General features: G+C 38.6%; 3 protein-coding genes across 3 annotated transcripts; 1 reads left to right on the top strand and 2 right to left on the bottom strand.

Moving 5' to 3' along the window:
- Positions 1-404: 404 nt before the first annotated feature.
- LOC103986975 (uncharacterized) lies at positions 405-4401 on the bottom strand. The gene is made up of 4 exons (XM_009405137.3): positions 4244-4401; positions 4075-4157; positions 3875-3965; positions 405-798 (listed from the first exon to the last, which is right to left on the bottom strand). The coding sequence occupies exons 1-4, from the start codon at positions 4270-4272 to the stop codon at positions 768-770; spliced, it is 234 nt and encodes a 77-aa protein (XP_009403412.1). The 5' UTR covers positions 4273-4401; the 3' UTR covers positions 405-767.
- Positions 4402-12313: 7912 nt separating this feature from the next.
- Positions 12314-14946, top strand: LOC135640255 (cytochrome P450 734A6-like). Its single transcript, XM_065154530.1, has 5 exons — positions 12314-12759; positions 13110-13333; positions 13447-13685; positions 13773-14157; positions 14231-14946. The coding sequence occupies exons 1-5, from the start codon at positions 12474-12476 to the stop codon at positions 14708-14710; spliced, it is 1614 nt and encodes a 537-aa protein (XP_065010602.1). The 5' UTR covers positions 12314-12473; the 3' UTR covers positions 14711-14946.
- A 3993-nt stretch (positions 14947-18939) lies between these two features.
- On the bottom strand, positions 18940-21084 carry LOC103986974 (uncharacterized). Its single transcript, XM_009405136.3, has 3 exons — positions 20945-21084; positions 20169-20600; positions 18940-19914 (listed from the first exon to the last, which is right to left on the bottom strand). Exons 2-3 carry the CDS (start codon positions 20562-20564, stop codon positions 19093-19095), a joined length of 1218 nt encoding a protein of 405 aa, XP_009403411.2. The 5' UTR covers positions 20565-20600; positions 20945-21084; the 3' UTR covers positions 18940-19092.
- Between the last annotated feature and the right edge of the window lie 28 nt (positions 21085-21112).

The raw sequence follows: 21112 nt of genomic DNA, 5'->3' as shown, positions 1-21112 counted from the left end.
TTGGAGAAGCTGCTACTTTTTCGTGAGTTTTATTTTTCATCTAACTGTAGCATAGGTTTATTTTTATAAAAAATAAATTATAAAAACAAGATTTAAATCCAAAATCTTACGAATCTTTAAGTCTGATATATCATCACCATATCATTATCTAAGATGTAAAAAAAATATCGATGCGATGCACGAAAAACAAATAAACATTTATCAAATTATATAAAAAAACCTTTGTTCTTCCTATATATTTGTGAAATCACATTATTTTTATCATGGACTAGCAATTTAGAAGATTTTATTTTGGGTGACAAACACAAGGTCTTGTGAACCGCAACAAAGTAAATCCGAATCTAAGACTTGAAAAAAAAAAATGAGAATAACACACAACATATGACTGATAAAGATACACGTCATAGTAAAAGATGATTTGTTCGCACAAGCACTTATTTTATAGAACAACCCTCAATGTACGAACAGCAGATAATAACAATCATTGGCAGAATGATTGTGAAAAAAAAGTTGGTTTGATTTTCTAAAGAATGAACTGAAGCATAAGTTTTAAGTACTCCAGAAACTTGGCATCATTACGATGCACAACCATATCAATTAGTTAGACCAAAGAAAAGAAACTAACATTTTTGTGGAAAAGAAACATGTAGAATACCATGCTGATTATATAAATCAGATATAGTTTGATGTTGAAAATGCACTGCGTAGAATCAGAAAGTAATGTTGCCCGCTAATAATATAACACCATCTGAAGCAGCCCGTGAAGCTCATTTGCTCTCGATGTCGTACAAATCGGTTCTAGAGGCATATCAAGGACAAACACTATCTGAAATATGCTCTAACAAAAGTCTAAGATGTGAACAATAGTATATATACCAACAAAGAGAGGAGTCATTCATAACCACTAAGCTCCAATTATGTTATGAACAAATAAATAAAGATGTAATGGTGTTTGATTTAGCAAGTAAAGGTATAGCCATCATAAAGTAAATATATCATTTGTATGTAAATGAATAACTCAATAGTGTGCAATTTGTTTGAAAATTTTATACTAATCCAGAAGATCCCAGGACTCGCAATCCCTTGTAAATGAAGAGTACTAATGCTATAACCTAATATTAAAATAAGTTATAATGTTGTTTGATTTAGCGTGCCAATTGTACAGCCATCTCAAAATATATATAACTTGAATGAAAATGAAATAAATCCATAGCAACCTTTTGTGTGCTGTTTGTTTAAATATAAAAATAATCAAGATAATCCCTATGGTTTGCAATCCATTGTATTTATAGAATACCAGTGATAACCTAATATTGCAAACTCAATTAAAGTTTGGTTCAATTATCAATTAGATATTGATATATGTATAGTTGAGTCACTAATACAAAAACACTACGGCATGGTAACTTCTATCCTACTGTCCTGCTACTTCTTGAGGATGGTAACTTCTATCCTACTGTCCTGCTACTTCTTGAGGTTTCTTACCAGGTCGCAGTTTATAGTGCAATTGTTCTATTTATAGTCTCCTTGAGTCCATACCTGTGTGGGTTATTGTGATCAATTTCACTTCTAATGCAGGTAGGAGACATATGCTGTCAGAGTTAGAAAGGAATCCTTTCCTACTTCATCTAGAAGTCAAATTACATAGATATCCTCTTCAAAGTGGCCCATATCTATCCACAAATCCTCTGGGTCAAGACAAGGCTGATCGCTGATCACATAGGTTGCCTTCACGCAATCTGTGAGAACAGTAATATCCTCTTAGGTGTCGTGAAGTATAGTCTGTATGTACAAAACCCTAGTATAGGCCCATACCTATCCACAAAACCCTAGTATAGGCTCTATGCATTTCCACCTGTCATTAATTACAAGTTTTCTTGGCTGTATTCACTTTAGTTTGGGACTGTTACATGAGAAGAACTCTAGCTGTGGTGCCCTAAATAACTTGGGCCTGCACCTTGCTTGTTTCCCAAGCTAAGCAGGAATAGCTTTGATTGGTTTATGAAATCTTCACCAAAGGTGAACAGACTCTTGCACGGACTGTACCAAGTGTCAACAAAGATAACGAAGGTGTCATGAAGGATATATCACAAAATTGGCACCATCATGGCCATCGAAACAGAACCAACTCGTGATATTATGCCTACTCATATTGTTGATTTGCCTATACTTCTAGCAAGGCCAACCATGCTTTGGACCTAGCCACTACACTTGAGGCACTTCTCTCTTCTTATTGGTGATAATAATTATGTTCAATGCCAAGGGAGAGCATCAAATGATTCCCCATCTCCGACGCTGCATATTTCCAAAGTCATGAGTACAAACGGTGGATCAAGTATTGAGGATGTGCTGAATGAAGTCATCTTTTATTTCCCAACTTGCATCTTTTAAATGCCATCAGAACAACTAACTAGAACTCTGATTCATCAATATGATGGCAACAGCTTTGTAGGATCTCCACAAGTGCATGAGGCTTACCTTTAATCAACTCATTTTATTATAGGTATAGCATCAGCTTGTTCTACATAGAGCTTCAACTTGGACACATGCATCATGATCTTGCCACCTAAGAACAACTCTAATGTGTTTGTTATTATTCTAAAGCTAATAGCACCTTAAAAGTCCATAGAACTCATAGATAGTTTGCCTCTATTTAGCACCATAGACCAGCCAGGTGTTTATGGGTGATAGGTAGTACTTATATGAATTTAAGTACCCTGCAAAGGAAACTCGTACCAAAGGATGATGCAAGGACATTGCCTCTATTGCAAACGATGGATCACATCAAATGTAATTTAACCATATGTTGAACATACAACTCAACCACTTGTTTTGTAGCATTAAGGATGAGACAAAGCAATGAAATACATAGACATAGCAAGCATCAAGGATGACACACAAATAATATGGAAAACAAATTATCAATAGATTTAGGACAAAGCATGGTTCAAAATATTACTTAGAGAAGTACATATCAACTGGTATCTACCCGGTCCAAGCTTGAACTAGTAAGCGAACCGAATAAATGGTTGGTGAGATTTATCCAATAACAAGCTTCCCACCCACTGTTTGAACCAGTGGCAAGGACACCATCCCAAATTTGGCCCATCCCATCTCAAGTTCAAGTCAATTGGTCAAAGTTCTCAGTGAAGGCTGCTTAAGAATACCTTTTACTCGACTCTTTTCTTTTGTTGACCTTTCTTCTTTTCTATTTCACACTCTATCCAATTTGACATTTTGGAGGGACTCTATCCTTCTTATCGAGAAGAACTCTCTTTCACTCTGAACAATCAACATTTAAGATAAGACTTTTGTTTTTTTTTCCATTTAGAATTTCAATTATGCTTGAATAAAAAACCTTAGTTTTTTGTTCTGAATTAGAACAAGCAAGAACCCACAAAAATCTAGCCTAGATCTATATGGATATGGACTGGATCCACCTAGATCAAAACTAGACCTACATGGGTAAACTGAGGTAGGCATATATGTAATGTACAAAGTTTGTAATATGATGTTTGAATATATGCTCATGAATCATGATTGAAGTTGCATATGTGCTAAATTCTAGCATCTTTAGAAGTCTTGTTTAGTCCTTTAATTTTTTCATTATAATAAAAAAACAAGTTATAGAAATAAAAAAGAACAGGAAACAGTGTATTAAACATATAAAAGAAATAAGGAACAGCCTGATGTGAATATCAGATGGCCTGATTATTACCGACCGTATATACACCGGTTAGGGTTCAAGGCCAGAATAGCCAATGTGTGTTGAAGAACAAAACAAATTAATTAGAAAGAAGGAAATCATGGACAAATACGAGTACAACCCTAAATCAGAAATAGGTGACACATTTGTAAGCGAACAAAAGGATACACCAGGTACGCCCCGTGAGCGAAGGCACCGGCCAACACGCCGAAGAACAACCGCTCCCTCATCACCGGGTTGTGCCGCAGCCCGATTCGAACTGTATATTTTTTTTTTCGCTTTTGAATTATAATCACATCTAAACAATACAAGGATAGAAAGACGAACGAACCACCGAAACAAATAGAGAGGAGGAAAGAAGCACGTACTGAGAGGGAGGATGGGAGCGTATATGAGAGGGACTAAGAATTTGATAGGAGACCCCCTGTTTTGTCTCTTCATCACAGCATCTCTTCGGCAACAAAACAACATCGATGCATGATTCATGTCAGAAGCGTAAACCCTAGAATCAATAGACAAAAAGATGACCGGGATTACCCAGTGGAGAAATCGGAGGACGACGCCATCAGCGAACAGATGGAAGCGGCGATCTACCAAGCGAGACGAAGCCGTGGACAGGTTTTCCTTTGCTGAAGGAAACCGTGGGCGCATATAAGCGGAGCGGAACGAGAAAGGAAGCCGTGATCGGGTTTCTCCGAAACCGCGCGCAGCTTTTGGGCCTTTTATTCTAGCCTATGGCGGTGTAAGTAAAGTAACGTGGGCTTCACGCTCAACATCTTTTCCGGTCTGGAAGCCCATTTTGGTAGGAGTAGTCAACTAATGGGCTTTCAATGTGGGCTTTCCGCCCAACATCTGTTACGGTCCGAACACGTCCGATTCAAATCGCCCAATGGACCGGACTTGATTAATAATTGTTCTACGTTGTCCACACAATTCAATTCCAAATTAAAAGAATCAATTTAGGAAGATGATCATATCCAAACACTTATGTAATATTCTAACCCTTTTTTTATATAAACACAAGTATAAAATAAAATATAAAAATATAAAATAAGAAAGATTACAATAATATCAAATCAAATACGTAATATATTTTATTAAAAAATTACATTTGATTTAATTTAAAATAATATTTTTTATTGATGATATTCTTATTAATAAATTTTCATTTTTGTAGATTTACAATCTTCAATAAAGAATGTATATGATTTCCTACATTTTTTTTTCTATAATTGTTTTTTTTTTTCTCGTTGTTCAGTAGATGTTGTCATGTGATAACTTGTCACATATGTAAAATATCTCTAAATTAATCAAATTTATTATACTAATAATAAGCTAAGTAAATTTCTTATTGAATTCATATAATTGAGATATAGATTGAGTTTGATGATACAACATCCTGATTAAACCAAATGCTATAATATCAATTTGATATAGAACAAGTTTTTTTCTTGATAATAAATGAATAGAAAGAGAGAAATAAAAGGATAATAGTCAAAAAAAATAAAATAAAATAAATGGATAACTATCAAATCCACTCTAGTTAATGCAGAATATTCCCAAGATGAAGGTTTTGAACTACCATACATTTTGTACATTGATGATGAAATCATTTCATTAGAAAAATTAATCTTTCTATTCTTGATTAATAAACTTTTATCTTTGTAGAGATGAATCTTCACTTAAGATTTCTAATCTTCAATCCAAAATAAATCTGATTTTTTTTTTCTTTTTCTTCATATTCATTAGATGTTGTTATGACTACTTATTACATGTAAAATATTCTTATATTAATCAAATTTATTTTAAGAATAAACCAGCTAAATTAATCCTGCATTAATAAATCAAAGATGCCTTTTGAGTGATTCCTAACTCATCAATATGCTTTACGAGCAACTCCAGACGAATAACTTTAGAATTTACAAAAAAATCAGTCCTAAATCATTTATCACATGATGTTCAAAGTTTATGAAAGTATATATTTATAATTTATATCTATAGAGTGTTTACTGAAATGACTATTTGTGGATCTCAAGTTAAATATTTTTTCTAATCTGTCTTCTTTTATGAATCCCTATAAAACCATAAAGGATTTTGAAAAGATTGACCCTTTTACAAACGGACATATAAAAGTATTCTACGGCATAGATAAAACCAACTTTTGGGAGGAAGCGGTGATCAAATTTCTCTCTCAAGGAGAGCTTTTGGGCTTTTTCCTCTATGGGTTTATCATGGCTGGAGTGGGCAACTAATTCTTCCAAGTAATGGGGCTTTTATGCCCAACATCTCTTGTGGTCTGATCCAATTGGATTAAGAAGAATCACAAATCAAATCAGTGGAGCGTGCCTTCACTACTAATTGCTCGTGATGGTCCACATAATTCGATTGAGGATGATCACAGTCATTGCTAATATGAAAGCTATCACATCTACTACAGACGTTGATCTTAATTTTCTATCACCATTACCCATCTTTGTGGGGCATCACGTCGAGCTTACGCAACAATATTTAAGAGAGAAGACAGCATCACTCGAATGATGGAGATGTTGAAGATAATGGTGGTGACTTCGATTGCGATCGCTCCTCCTTAACCGCGGTTGTCTTATTCAATTGATATATAGATATATAGATTTAAGTATAGATATATACTTTGATCCGAGATTTCTCATGTCCGTTTAGAAAATGAAAGTAATTTCATGTGGTCGAAGATACTTTAAGTTTTACATTGAGCCTAATAATAAAATAAGACAATTAGAACTTGGATCGAATCAATTAATTTAAGGAAAATTATATCAATTGTTTCATAGTACATCCACTTAAGAAGTATGAATTTCCCATGTGTTTCAATAAATGTTATCTTTTCAAGAACAATAAATTCCCTTATTATTATTATTATTATTATTATTATTATTATTATTATTATTATTATTATTATTATATATATATATATATATATATATATATATATATATATATATATATATATATATATATATATATAGGCTCGAATCAATTAATTTAAGGAAAATTATATCAATTGTTTCATAGTACATCCACTTACAAAGTATGAATTTCCCATGTGTTTCGATAAATGTTATCTTTTCAAGAACAATAAATTCCCTTATTCAATAATGTTAAATCTTTGTTGTGATATATATATATATTTATGTGTGTGTGTACACACAATGATTATCAAGTAACAATGGTCATTCATGTTTTGTATATAACTCTTGTAATGTTGCATCTTTGTGGTAAATTTAATAATGATAAAGTCTACAATCAAGGTATAATGAATGGGCAACTAATCATTGAACAACAAAGATAAATCTTCTTGGATGATTCTTAGGAATATAGTAAAATAATATCAAATTATTTTAATTATTATTTTTATATATTTTCGGTTGTTTGAGTACCCACACATCGTTAGTCTCTCGTACTATCAAAAGCTATTGAGAGGGTTACAAAATTTAAAATTTCTATCCCTCTTAGATAGGAAAGACCTAACTTTGGTAGGTCGAGATTAATTATGATAGGGCATGCGTTCACGAATCAAATTATGATTATGGTTTTGTGATGCTATTTTGTTTTTCCTTGATTATAGGTATTTGGTTTCATAGGACAACCTACATTGTAAGACGATTGCTATTTTCAAGATATAGAGTATTTACACATTCTAAAATCAAAGATGATATCTTTCTCTGAAATAATCCTCCATGATTAATATTGACATTGGTTCGAAACATTCAAGGTTATTATCTTTTTTTTGTTGCATACAAATTTTCTCATATATTTAGTTTTCTCTTGCTCGTGTCATTATTATTATTATTTTTTTTTTTTTTTTCGAGTAAGGGTTTACATTTGAAACTTCTTTTTTTATTCGCATCGATGCGAACATATATTCTCGCTCTAATTAGTAAAGTTTAGTTTTGCTATTAAAAAAAATGAGAAGGATATTTGTTACCTACATTAAACTTTAGAATGTGGTTGACTTGGATCGTGAACGAGCAGACCGTCATTCTTAATCTGTGGATGAGGAAGAATAGTGCTTACCCTAATGAAGACCTCTCGAGGACGAAGAAGGTTGAAAGCAAGAGAAATCAATGCAGGCTTTGACTCAACCTCTCCACTCCTAACCTAAGTGGAGAACAGATCTTCAAGATCAAGCCTAAGATCTTAATGATGATGGCTGAAAAAACAAAAAATCCTGGTCTAATCTAATATTTCATGCTCAAACCATACACCCTAAGATTTGTTAAGGATGACAAAAGGGAGGTTGGAATCGAAAGAGATCAATGTCTGCTTTGACCTGAGTTCTTACTTCCCACTTACGGCTGATCCATTTTGCTGGAGATCCAATCCGGAAGTGCTATGGTCATTGGATGCTCTAAATATAAAAATCTTCAACATCACACCTACCTAAGATTTTGATATTATCAGTAGCTGAAAGATTGCTACTCCGGTAGTACTACTACTTTGATGTGAACTTTGGAATGACCTTCGATGCGAGAGGTTGGACAAAGGTGCTCATCCTGCACCTCAGTACAGTAGATCCCATTTGCCTACAATGGTGAGGGTACTTGAGATCCTAGTGAGCCAAGTAAACACTATACATATCATCGATGCAATGATTGCCCAATGATCTCTTGGAAGAATGAGAAATATGCAGGAAACACAAGGCATAGAAGCTAGAGAGATAGCATGCATGCATGCATGCATGCGGATGAAGAAACTATATCCACAGGCCAGTAGGTCTTAGGTAGCTACAAACCAAGTAGATAACTCCTTTGAATGCTTGCCATCACCTTACTCGAGAATAACTTTGTACAACCTCACCAAACACATGACTCATATAAAACATTTGGAGAACTACTATGCTTGGAAACTTAGAAACAGTTGTTTGTCATCACAGATATGGATTGAGCAAGTTGAATGAAAAACTTTTAGCTTTTCTTTGATGCTGGTGTTTTGTGCATGCATTAGAACTCCAATCCATTGAATGTCTCACACCAAACCCCTTCCCCCAATCATGCTGCGCTCATGGCATAAGCCTCTCACATGCTAGGAGGAATCCAATCGACTGCTGTCTTTTACAAGACACTTCAGTAGGACACAGATGTCCAGCCAAACCTGTGCAGTATGTTCCAACAAGTACAACAAAAACTTCAAACCACAAGATGTCACCCCCCTCCCCCATCACTTCCATCATTTCATCAATTATTGTTTTTACCTTCACTAGCCTTCTTTTCCTCCTCTTCCCACCTGTTACTCTTATCGTTGCAGCTGTCACTGAGCCATCAAGGTCTTGTCTAGCCTTCGACTTGCTTTAGAGAGCTCAATTGCATGTGAAGGCCCGCGGTGATCCTCCAACGTTGACGTTAAGAACAATATCTTTCCTCGTTCTGTGATGAGAAGGAACCCGGAAAGTTCCTTCTCTTTCATCTTCTGAGTCGGCAGGCGGATGATAACATTAGCGTAACGCCGAAATCGAGCTCTTTTCCGATGGAAAAGAAAGTTAAAAGGGAGCACGAAATGGTGGTGGAAACTGCAGTGCAGGCTCGAGAGATTGGCATGTTTCTACTCCCGACACCCTTAACAGCTAACCACAGGACTTTGATGAACGCCACAAGCTGCCTAGTCTTGTCATATCATAACATCTCACTAGTAGCTTTGCTTTTCTTGTTTGGATTGGTGCTGTTAAATCTTAGGTTATCCATTGTTTGATACTGTCCTACTTTTGCTACTTGAGAAATAAAAAAGGGTTTGCTTTTAATAATCAAAGTTTTAGCTTTATCTAATCCTCGATGCTAATTGATGTTTTGCTTGAAAAGACCAGTATGGATAATGAGTTGACCTAATACAAAAACAAAGATTAGTGGTGCTAGAACAAGCCAATTAATGATCGGTACGATAACATAGATGTTGAGAGTCGAAAAGTATTTTTGGAAGGACAAGGAATCAAAGCATGGAAGAACTTATGTGTGAAAGAAAGATCATAAAAATTAAGAACTGAAGCGTAAGAGCCAGAAAGTCCAAAAAAGTTGATATTGGAGGAGCTACGGTCAAACTAAGAGTGAATGGTAAGTTCTTATCTAGACTTTTATGTAGAATGCTACTAATCATCTAACTTAACTATATTGAAGATCTTTTAGTGTTGGATAAGGCCAGCAGCTCTTGGAGGGGCACATTCACATTAAATATTGCTGTTGAATACTATGAATTGAGACAGCTTCATCGAGAGGTAAAACCACATCTGGGATAAGGATAGCAGTTGCATCATTCGGAAAATTTGTATGCACCGAGGCAATTCTATTGATTGCTGGCTCTAAAACAAGCTCAAAAGCTAAGGGTATGGTTTATGCAACTGCTGTGGATGATAAGCATGCATCGTGACAATGTCGTAGCCTTACGCTTCCACCGAGCTTTCCTCCCTCTCTCTCTCTCTCTCTCTCTCTCTCTCTCTCTCTCTCTCTTATCAACGATTTCATGGAACTCCGAGGGATGTGGCACCTGACAGGGGGCCATGAATGCGGATGGCTTGTCTCTAGAGAGAGAGAGAGAGATAGAGGAACAGTGCAGCATAATATATGAGGCGGCAAATTCAAAAGAGAGAAGATGAACACTTTTATTCTAATTAGGAATATGATTCTTAAAAATATATCACCTCAAAAGCTTATTTCAAATTACATTGTGCTCATCAGAACACAAATTGAAGGAAGCAAAGAGAACCCAATCCCCATTCCAAAACTAAGCTGAGCTTAGTTCCATTTTGTGCTCTGATGAGCACGAGATAGTTTATAATAGGTTTTTGAGGTAATATATTCTCGGTTTCTTTATCCGAAAGAAAAAGAAAAAATGTATTATATTATTGTTATTGCAATTAAAAGATTGTTTCTAAAATAAGTTCACTTGTTATTGGTTAATGGCTTATGTTATATTTAGATCGAGACAGAAAAATATTTTATGATGAATATATCATAAATCTTTTTGTTGCTGCTGAGAACATAGCTACAAAATCCGGATAGGACAAAGTTATTTGGACCAAAAAAAGAAGTAGATATTGAATTTTATTATATTTATTACTGTCGACTTTGATGAAACACAAAAATATGCATCATTCAATGGATTATCTTTTTCACTAGTGATTCTAAGACCAACTCCCTCTCTCTCTCTCTCTCTCTCTCTCTCTCTTGGTAAAGACGATGATCAGCTCCGGCGTCTTAATCTTGGGGCCGACTGCCATAAATGCACCGAGGCAATCTGTTCGAGACGATACAACTGAGAACATAATACATAGAAGTAGTCCAATCCATGAACAGAAGCGTTGATGTGGATTCCTCACTGTTAGCATCATCCGTATCCTGTTCCGCCCATTTATAAACACTAGAGCTTTTCGTAGTTATATAATTATTATTTTCGATGATTTAATACATCAAATTTATGTGAATATGACAAACCGTCGATTGAATATATTATATCAACTCTCACAAATGTCACGTCTTCATATTATCTAAAAATATTTTTTTTAAATTATTAATGATATTATTTCTTCTATATCTAGAAAACGTCGAGCTCCAAAGATGTCACATGTACGAAGACCGAGGTCGAAGAAGGTTTCATAGATGTATGAATGTGAACGCGAGGAGTTCGAAAAAGATTCTTTTTCTTTATCGTGTTAAAGATGAGTTTTTGGACAACCTATAAACGTTTACTTTAGATCTTAACCCACATGGGTATTATGATGGAGAGTAGTCTTCGTCATTTATTTTCTCATGTGTCGGAGGAAGATTGACTAACGATGTACTCACTATCAGATATCATTCGAAAAGTTGAGATAAATATAATCAATTTTATCTCATTAAATTGATTGATGATTAAAATTAATCTTATCACACAATGTTTAAATGTTATTTTCTAAAAAATTATATTTAAAAAAAATGACGTCAGTTTTTTTTTTCCTTCTGTTAATAAGATAAAGAAATAAAAGAATGCATTCGTTAAGCTAAGCGATCGACGTTTCTCACAATTGGCAGTCTCATTCTTCTTCCGTCACACCGATCTCTTCCTCTCCGAAATCGAATTAGGTACGTATATATACGCATTATATTTGTCATCATGAAATAATAATTTGATCTCATTTTTAGCTATAAATCGATATGGATAGCGGCACAGGGAACACAGTTGACCGTTGACACGTATGCAGTCTGCCACCAACAGGGCCGCCATGTGTCCGATATCGGCAGAGGCGGCCTCACTGCTCTTCCACGAGGGTCGACGCCATCCATCTACTTCAGAGAGAGAGTGTGTGTTTCTTATTTCTCGAAGGACATCACGCCGCGGTCTACGGGACATGTGGCAGAATCTCTCGAACATGTTTGCAAGACCTTACTCTGCTTTCCAATTAGATTTTGTACCATTTAAGCTTGGCTAAAGATGTGATGAGTCGCCAATTATTTTCAGCTCGACTCCAATCGATTCGGCTTTGGTGACTCAGCCCGACAATCAAATAATTTCTGATCAGAAGATACAGTTCCATAGCATAAAGGACACTTTAGAGCATGAAATTTACAGAAAGTTACCTCTCGTTGATCCTCATAAACTTTGCTATGCCTATATAAACTCGCACCCTCTTCTCCCTCCTTCCCTCCTTCTTCCTCTCTTTTTGGTTCTCTCTCCGAGGTCGGAGTCAACCTACGCAGTTGAGAGGAGCTAACAAGTTCTGTTTTCGTTTGATTCATCAGCTAGCGCTGCTGGCAGTGGTAGGAGGAGGATGGGGTGGTCATGGAAGTGGTGGTTGTGCCTGGGTGTGATAGGAGCGTCCGTGTTCATCGCGCTGGAAGCTGCGTTGGAGTTCTTGTGGTGGAGGCCGAAGAGGCTGGAGAAGCACTTCGCAAGGCAAGGCATAAGAGGACCCCCATACCGCTTCTTCATTGGCAGCGTCAAGGAGATGGTTGGCATGATGCTGGAAGCCTCCTCCGAGCCAATGACGCCTCAAACCTCTCACAACATCCTCCCCAGAGTCCTTCCCTTCTATCACTACTGGAAGAAGATCTATGGTTACTTCCTCCTCCATCCTCATGACCTTAATTGACTGTTTTTTGCTTTTGCCTTGTTCTCTTTTTAATTTTTTTTGCCATTTCCCCTCTATCACTACTGGAAGAAGATTTATGGTACCTCGTTCAGCTCTTCCACTGTTAGTTCTCCTGTAGTTCTCTGGTTGTAGCAGTTATTGTCATCTCTCCCGTACTCTGTCCCACTTCTATTGCCTTCCTTGGTTGCTCTGTTCCACAATTGAATCTCCCACCTTGTTTTCTTTTCTTATCTTTTACCTACAAACATTTACCTCGGCGACTGTTCTTTCTGGTTTCAATCCCTTTTCTTCACTGTATCGAGCTCACTTTTCCAGGCTCCACGTTTCTGCTATGGTTCGGGCCTACGGCGCGCCTCACCGTGGCCGACCCCGACCTCATCAGAGAGATCTTCCTGTCGCGGCCGGACGTCTTCGAGCGGTACGAGTCCCACCCGCTGGTTCGGCAGCTCGAGGGCGAGGGGCTGGTGAGCCTCAGAGGGGAGAAATGGGCTCATCACAGGAAGGTCCTCACCCCGACCTTCCACATGGAGAACCTCAAAGTAAGCACCTCCGTACTGTTCTTGAAGAAATCCATGTGTAGTGGGAGTTGCATAGAAAGGTAGGCAGAGGATCAGCTTGTTTCGCATTGATCGAGTTCCTCTGAATCCACTAGTTGCTGATGCCTTTCATCGCGAAGACGGTGCTGCGCATGGTGGAGAATCTGGCGGCCTCCGGCGAGGAGGTGGAGATAGATGTGTCCGAGTGGTTCCAGACCGTGACCGAGGACGCCATCACCCGGACGGCGTTCGGCAGCAGGTGCTACGAGGAGGGCAAGGCTATCTTTCATTTGCAGACACAGCAGATGGTGTTCGCGGCCGAGGCGTTCCGCAAGGTCTTCATCCCTGGCTACAGGTATCGTATCCGACCATCGCCATGCATCGATCGAACACGCATCTGCCATTATCCACGACTAATAATTTTCTGAAAACAAATTCATAGATTCTTACCGACGAAAAGGAATACCAACTCGTGGAGGCTGGAGAAGGAGATCAGAAGAAGTTTGATCAGGCTGATCGGCCGGCGAAAGGAGCGGGCTGACGAGGAGAAGCCCGACGGCGGCAATCCGAAGGATCTGTTGGATGTCATGATCAATGCGGGCACCATGGCTGCCCCGCGAACGTCGACGATCACCGTACGGGACATCGTGGAGGAGTGCAAGACGTTCTTCTTCGCGGGGAAGCAGACCACCTCCAACCTGCTGACGTGGGCGACGGTGCTCCTGGCCATGCACCCCGAGTGGCAGGGGCGCGCGAGGGACGAGGTCCTCCGCGTGTGCGGCGCAGGTGACGTCCCCTCCCGCGACCACCTCCTCAAGCTCAAGACGGTACACGCTCATCCGCGCGCTTCCTCCATCCACAAGGAAAAGGATCTCTAAAAGGGTGGGTTTTGTGTCTCAGATGGGAATGATACTGAACGAGACGCTTCGGCTGTACCCGCCGGCGGTGGCCACGATACGGCAGGCGAAGGCGGACGCGGAGCTGGGCGGCCGCAGCATCCCCCGCGGCACCGAGCTGCTGATCCCCATCATCGCCGTCCACCACGACCCCTGTCTGTGGGGCCCGGACGTGGCCCAGTTCAACCCCGCGCGGTTCGCGGACGGGGCGAGCCGGGCGGCGCGGCACCCGGCGGCTTTTCTCCCCTTCGGCCTGGGCGCCCGGACGTGCATCGGCCAGAACCTTGCCCTCCTCGAGGCCAAGCTCACTCTAGCCGTCATCCTCCAGCGCTTCGCCTTCCGCGTCGCCCCCTCGTACGTCCACGCGCCTACGGCCCTGATGCTCCTCCACCCGCAGCAAGGCGCGCCCATCGTCTTCCGGTCTTTAGCTCGACCATCCGATCCTTGGACGTCGACGGCAGCCCAAAACGACGGCTGCTCGTGATCGAAGAAGGCCACCTATTTTCACTGTGACTAAACTGCCTTGTAAGCTTTGTTGTGCCTAATGTAAGGTGTCCGTTAATGATGCGAAACATGCCTTCTTTCTTATTTGGATCACCGACCAACGTGGCTTCACTACATGGCTTTTCTAAGACACAGTATGTTCGTCCCAATCTTCCCAAGACATCATTGTCTTTTCCTGTTCATTTTTATGTCCGCATGAAACCAACTGTTGTCTCCTGTCCAAGACTCAAAATGAAGCCTTCGCAAGATGCTCCGTGGAGATATATATGTTATAGTTCACGTTCACTTCAGATTGATCAAATTAATTTGGGGATATTATATATTCTCGATCAAATTTCACACAAACGGGTTGGTTGCTGGTGAAGCTCATAAAATATATCTCGAGGACGGAAAAGATGGAAGTGACGGCCGCATGATGTGCGAGGAGGAGATGGGAGTTGGGTTGTCCGTTTCCTGGTTGCTTTCATGAAGGATAAATGAGGGAAGAGCGTTGGATTGCTGTCGCGCCCTTCGACATGCATGCAAGCGCAGACAGTGCGCCGAAACTGTTGCGGCAAGCGCTCGTAACAGCGCCTGGTGATGTCGACGTGAACGAGGAGAGGTCGGGGCCGGGGAATGCAGGCAGGCCGGGCAGGGGGGGGGGTGGTTTGGCGCTTTCCTGGTCGTTGTGAGCAGTCCTTGGATGGCCACGTCCCTTGGTGGTTGCGATGAGTCGTCCACGTCCTGTCTCCAGGGGCAGTGGCACCGGCAGTTAATGGCGGATGGGTGTTTGATCTAATCACGGGTCAAAGAAGGGATGATGACCGTCGACTAATAGCATCCAACGCCTTCTTTATGCGCATTTGAAAGACGAATAAGAGCTTTGGTATTCCTTCCTTCCACGATTGGCTCAGCTTTTGCCGCATACAATTGACGAATACGGAAGCAATCTTCTTCGCAAGTGTTACTTCGTTCGTATTGATTGATTCATCTTATTTCATGTTTGTCTCCATATGAATTTACGTCATACGTATTAATTTAGAACGTGGTATTACCATATGCATGTTAATTCAAACCAACTGAGGTTCTTTTTTTCCTGATCGTACTTTGTATTTATTTTAATATGAATTAATATCATTCAATAGGATTTCAAGATTAATCTTACAAAACTATATTTGAAGCTATCCAACAAAATCTATTTGATTTGATGCTTAAGGTTAATTTAAATTCGAAGAATTCGACTAAATACCAAATCTATTTGAGAACATATGATGTAGGAGAATCCTCTTAAAAGATTATGTTTGAAGGATATTTTTATAATAAGATATGTAATCACATCGAATCGAAAAGGCACGAGGGAATGATTGATTGAGTCGAATATCTTGTGCTAATCTTCATAAGGTTGAATCGATCACCACACCATCCAAATGATAATCTCATGTCGTTTATTTGGAGCCATGGTATCAACCATATGACGGTGAAATGTCACCCATGGTATAGACTCCATGTGACAGTCAAAGTGTTAACGATAGTGTAGACTACATGACAATGAAGTGTTGACATTGGCAATCTTCTAACACATCATCATCATCTCCGTATCAACAAGTCACCATAAGCAAATTACGAATATGCCTTCTTCAACCTCCCATTGCAGCAGCAACAGTAGTCTCTAAAGCTTAGAACCAAAACAAAAAATGTCTTAGTTACAGTCATCAGAAAACATGAATGAACGATCAGTCATCACATATGCCTTTTGAGTTTGAGCTTGAAAAAGCTTGTTTATTCACTGCAGCAGATTCCAGTATATATATGCGGCCCAAAAGACATATAATGCAGATCTAAAGATGACAGATCAATAATTCAATAACAAAGGATCAAACATAATAAATAGAAACTCTAGAAAAAAATGAAGTAGAATTTTCGTAAATTTACACTCCCATCACTTTTGGCTGTTCCACCATGACTGTCACAACAAGGCATGGAAGTGAAAAAAGTTTTCATTTATAGAGGATGTTACAGGAGAAAAATCATATATCAAGTAGAAATCACCCCTTTAGGATGGAAAGGCAAGACATAATTTCTGGCATTAGTACCATACCTAAGAAAAGCATACAAAACAAAACACTAGATTATCCAATCAACTTTTTACGATATATGTATTCTCTATCTTATTTCAATTCATTTAAACTGCAGAAATAATACTAGACCAGGAAATTTTGAACATCAGTAGTTAGTCCAAGATCAATTGTTCAAATACAACCATGTATGTTACAACCAATCTCAGTCTACAGGTCCAACTACTTATGTAGGACAAGCTTGAACCACAGAGTCCTAAACTTTTGAATCCAAACTACTAGTTTCATACATCAATATAATCCATCGTCAGCATCTGTAATAATGTCAAGTATCATTATTTGATTGAACTAGTAACCGAATGATGGTGATTGAACAAGCCTAAGCTAAATCAATCAAATCCATCATCATGTTTTCAGTGTAGAACAATTGGGGAACCACATATTATGACAAAATCTATTTATTGATGACCCGCAAGGGCAGAAACAACTAACACCTAACTGACGACCACTGTACACATTGCTAAAACTCATGACAGTGGACGTACCATTTCTTAGACAAACATCTAATATAAGCAAACGTCAGGTACGACAAACATTAAGTATTAGTGACAAACAGCTGAAATTGACAGACCAATTACCAACATCCCTGTTACTTTAACATGTCAAACACACTATGGCATGAAGTGCGATGGCAAAATAACTGCTACCAACAGTTTAAGTGCACATTATCCACCAGCAAGCTGTAAACACCAAAGGATATTTCTAAGCTAAATTTGTTTGTGATGCAGCATCAGTACCACACAATTATAAGCCAATGTTGTGGTACATAAACATGCATCCTGAAATATGCTATCCACAAGTATAGTACAGATCAAATGTCAGACAGTGGAAGAGGTTTCAAATAACAGTTTCAATTGAAGGACAAGACTGAAAATATTCCTGGTAAGCTTCCTCCTCTCATGCCCATCTCACAGGCACAAAGTAAACCTGAAATAGGAGCTAACAGACATAGAGGTAGCAAATTGAGCAAATAAAATGGGCATACAAATAAGATGGATGTGTTGTCACACTATTCAAAGTGCAAAAGATGTGACAACTTCACCATCATCAAAGACCTACCGAAGGTTAAGTTTAGAAGCCTCCTCTTTTGACCCTGGAAGAGGCATAATAAGCATCATAATTGGCATAATATGTCCACCAAATTGAACAATTCTCTGGTGTTAATCAAATGGGTCTATAGCATTCTTACTTCTAAAGTACAGAAAAGCTTCACATGGCCATGAGATCTGAAATGAACAAAAAGTATATGAAGGTGACATGGCTTACCTAATATGGGAGATTCAGATCAGTGTGGTGAATACTTATACTGTCCATCCACCATTATATATTCATTAGCAAACAACAAAAAGGTGATGCTGTTCTTGTAAAAATGCTTCCATCATATGGAAGTCAAGCAAACTAAAACTGAAGCATTCATACGTATGCGCTCGTCAACATCTACAAGCAGTAGTTCTCATGCATCAAAGTTAACCACTAAATAATCAAAATCATCTTTTTAAAAATTGAACCTTTCAAAATTTCAAGGATTGCAATGACATAATGGCTTCTAAAGAAACCACAAGCTTGAAGTCATAAATTAGCCAACTTAGGGATAATTTGGGGTTATTAAAGAAATGTAGTTGATTTCCATCTTAGCAACACTTATGGGTGGAATGACTGCAATCAATGACAGGAAGATGGATGACCTCCGTAGACCATAAATTCAAAATCAAAGGTGCAATAACAAGTTTATTATAGGATGCCAATTCAATTTGACAAAGCAATCTCCTCAACCAGAAGATAGTCACATATCTATCAATCATAACAGATTTGGTTCACTGAGCCCAGGTTGTAAAATGCTTCATTAATAGAATTCTTATAGCTAAATCTTTGTAATGCAAAAATATTTTTTTTCCACAGAAATACAATTAACAAAGTACTCTCCTTGACCAGAAGATATTCAAATATCTATTCATCAGATACACATACACAGACCTGATTTAATAAAGTTTCTATGCAGGACTGGAAAAGAGTTCAAAAAGCAAAACCAAGTTCAGTGTACAATGCTTAACTAAAAGGAGTCTATATAGCTAAATCTTTGTCATACGGCAAAGGATTTTTCCCACAGAAAGTGACTTCCGTGATATTTAAAAAAGTAATTTGGATTTTCAATATTCAGCTACAATATTGATACTCATTTTACATAAGGAAAATAAAAGAAAAAGGGTATTAAATATCTATGCAAAATCAGTCCATATGTTCCGGTCAACTATGAGATTGTGGTGGCTATTTCGGAACGTATCAAGTTCCTAATCTCCATTAAGTGTTCATCATTAGATATGTTTAACATTAGACGAAGGTTTGTCATAAATGCTTCCCGTTCCCAACTTATTGGACCAGAAGCATATAATGCTATCAAAGTGGACCGATATGCATTCAACTCTAGCTGATGAATTTCTTCTTGCAAGTCCTTTCTAGGAAGAGATGACTCGTTTTCCAAACCACAATAAGTTTCAGCATGATCAGAATGGCCATACAGTTCTCCGGAAGGATAGATTACATACTGCTCTGATGACCTACATGGACTGCTACTGACACTACAACTACCAACAGAGGATGAAGTACTTTCTGCATCACTGGGTCCTGAAATCCTGACAAGATGATTTTGCTTATCTGAACTTGGTATTCCCCTTCCTGAATCCACTTTAGAACTGGTTCTGTTGTTAAACGAAGAATGCACATATTTTCCATCTAGCACTTTTTCAGAGGAAGCAACATCGTCTAACTTTTCCATAAAACGTATTGTATGCTCAGAAGTTATTCCTTGATTCCTCCCATCCTTCTTAATTGCCCTCATCTTTCTTCTACCATAATTGCACAGCTCAGCGGGAAAAGAAATATCAACTGCCCTTTTCTTCGTGCCTCTACAAAACCTCCATTCAGTTTTCTTAGAAAAATCATGATTTTCAATAGGAAAACAGGTCTTTTGAGCAGAATTATCAATCTCCACACATGACTGAACTATATGGTATCCAGACTTCCCTCCTCTCCAGTGACTGCTTGGCATTCCACCGTTTTGTTTCCCAGAATCCTGATGGCAACAACACGGACAACTCAGGATTTATCAAAATAAACAATAAACAAAATATTAAGTACTCAGTAGCACTGACTATGATAATGAGTATAAAAAGAAAAAGGATTAAAGCAACTGAAAAGAGTTAAAACTATATAAGATCAACTACACTTGCATATTTGAATGTTTGAGCCACACATAAGGATATCAATAAAGCAATCATAATGCATATGAACTTGGATCAAATGAGGAATAAAATAATGAGATCTTACCTTATCAATCGTCACCCACTTGTCACCTTGCCAAGACAGCGGTGTCCTTATCTGAGATTTGTGGGCTGCGAACTCCCCGGAGGAACCAAGAAGCCTCACAAAGCAGTAATTCTCATCAATGACCAACAGAACTTGTGCGAGTTTCCATGAGTTGTTGTCGAATACCTCAACGACATCACCGGACATAACATCCTTCAGACTCCCCACCGGCGGAGGGCAAGGTCTGATGGCCTTTCTTGGCAATCTGTCCACCGCCACACTGCTATCCGTTGGGTACCCATCATATCTCACAGAATAGTGATGCCCATCCCCGGAGATGATCTCGGCACTCCACCAGGAGCCCGATGGCACCTCCCTCCTGTTCCAAACCTCCACCTTATTCCCCTTCTTAAACATCACGATAGCTACACGACTGCAGCCCCTCCTACAACCCTACAAACACGGAAAATAATCAGCACGTAGCAAACACGATCAGACGACCGATAATAGATCAGATTTTTGTTCCTTCTCTTTTCATCATCTTAACTCAGCATTGCCGAGTTTGAAACAGAAATTTTTTCTTCAGAAAGCAACGATCGATGGAGTCGTCGACTAAGCAAAAGCTTGCAAGAAATCATTCGAACCAACCGAGAAACCGATAAGGATCACTGACCATCCAATGCGTGCAGAAAGAAACGAGAGAAAGGGAAAAGAAATCGAAAGAAATACCAAACAAATCGTCAAATTACAGATGATCTCAAGCTGATCCCCAAGAAAACAAGGAAAAGATTACGCACCAACGACGGCGAGAGAGATCGAAACTGCTTCTTCTCGAGAATTTTCCCCTCCTCTTTTTGTTTTTGTTTTTCTTTTAATTTGCCTCCTCTGCTCTTCGCCGGCTTTTATTTTTCCGCAACAGAGGAATTACATAAAATTCGAAATAAATATAAAATGGAACCGAGAGG

The sequence above is a fragment of the Musa acuminata genome, chromosome BXJ3-6 (genome assembly GCF_036884655.1).
Source record: "Musa acuminata AAA Group cultivar baxijiao chromosome BXJ3-6, Cavendish_Baxijiao_AAA, whole genome shotgun sequence".
Taxonomy (NCBI): domain Eukaryota; kingdom Viridiplantae; phylum Streptophyta; class Magnoliopsida; order Zingiberales; family Musaceae; genus Musa; species Musa acuminata.
Note: the sequence above shows the minus strand (reverse complement) of the source record. Positions and strands in the feature narration are given on the sequence as shown.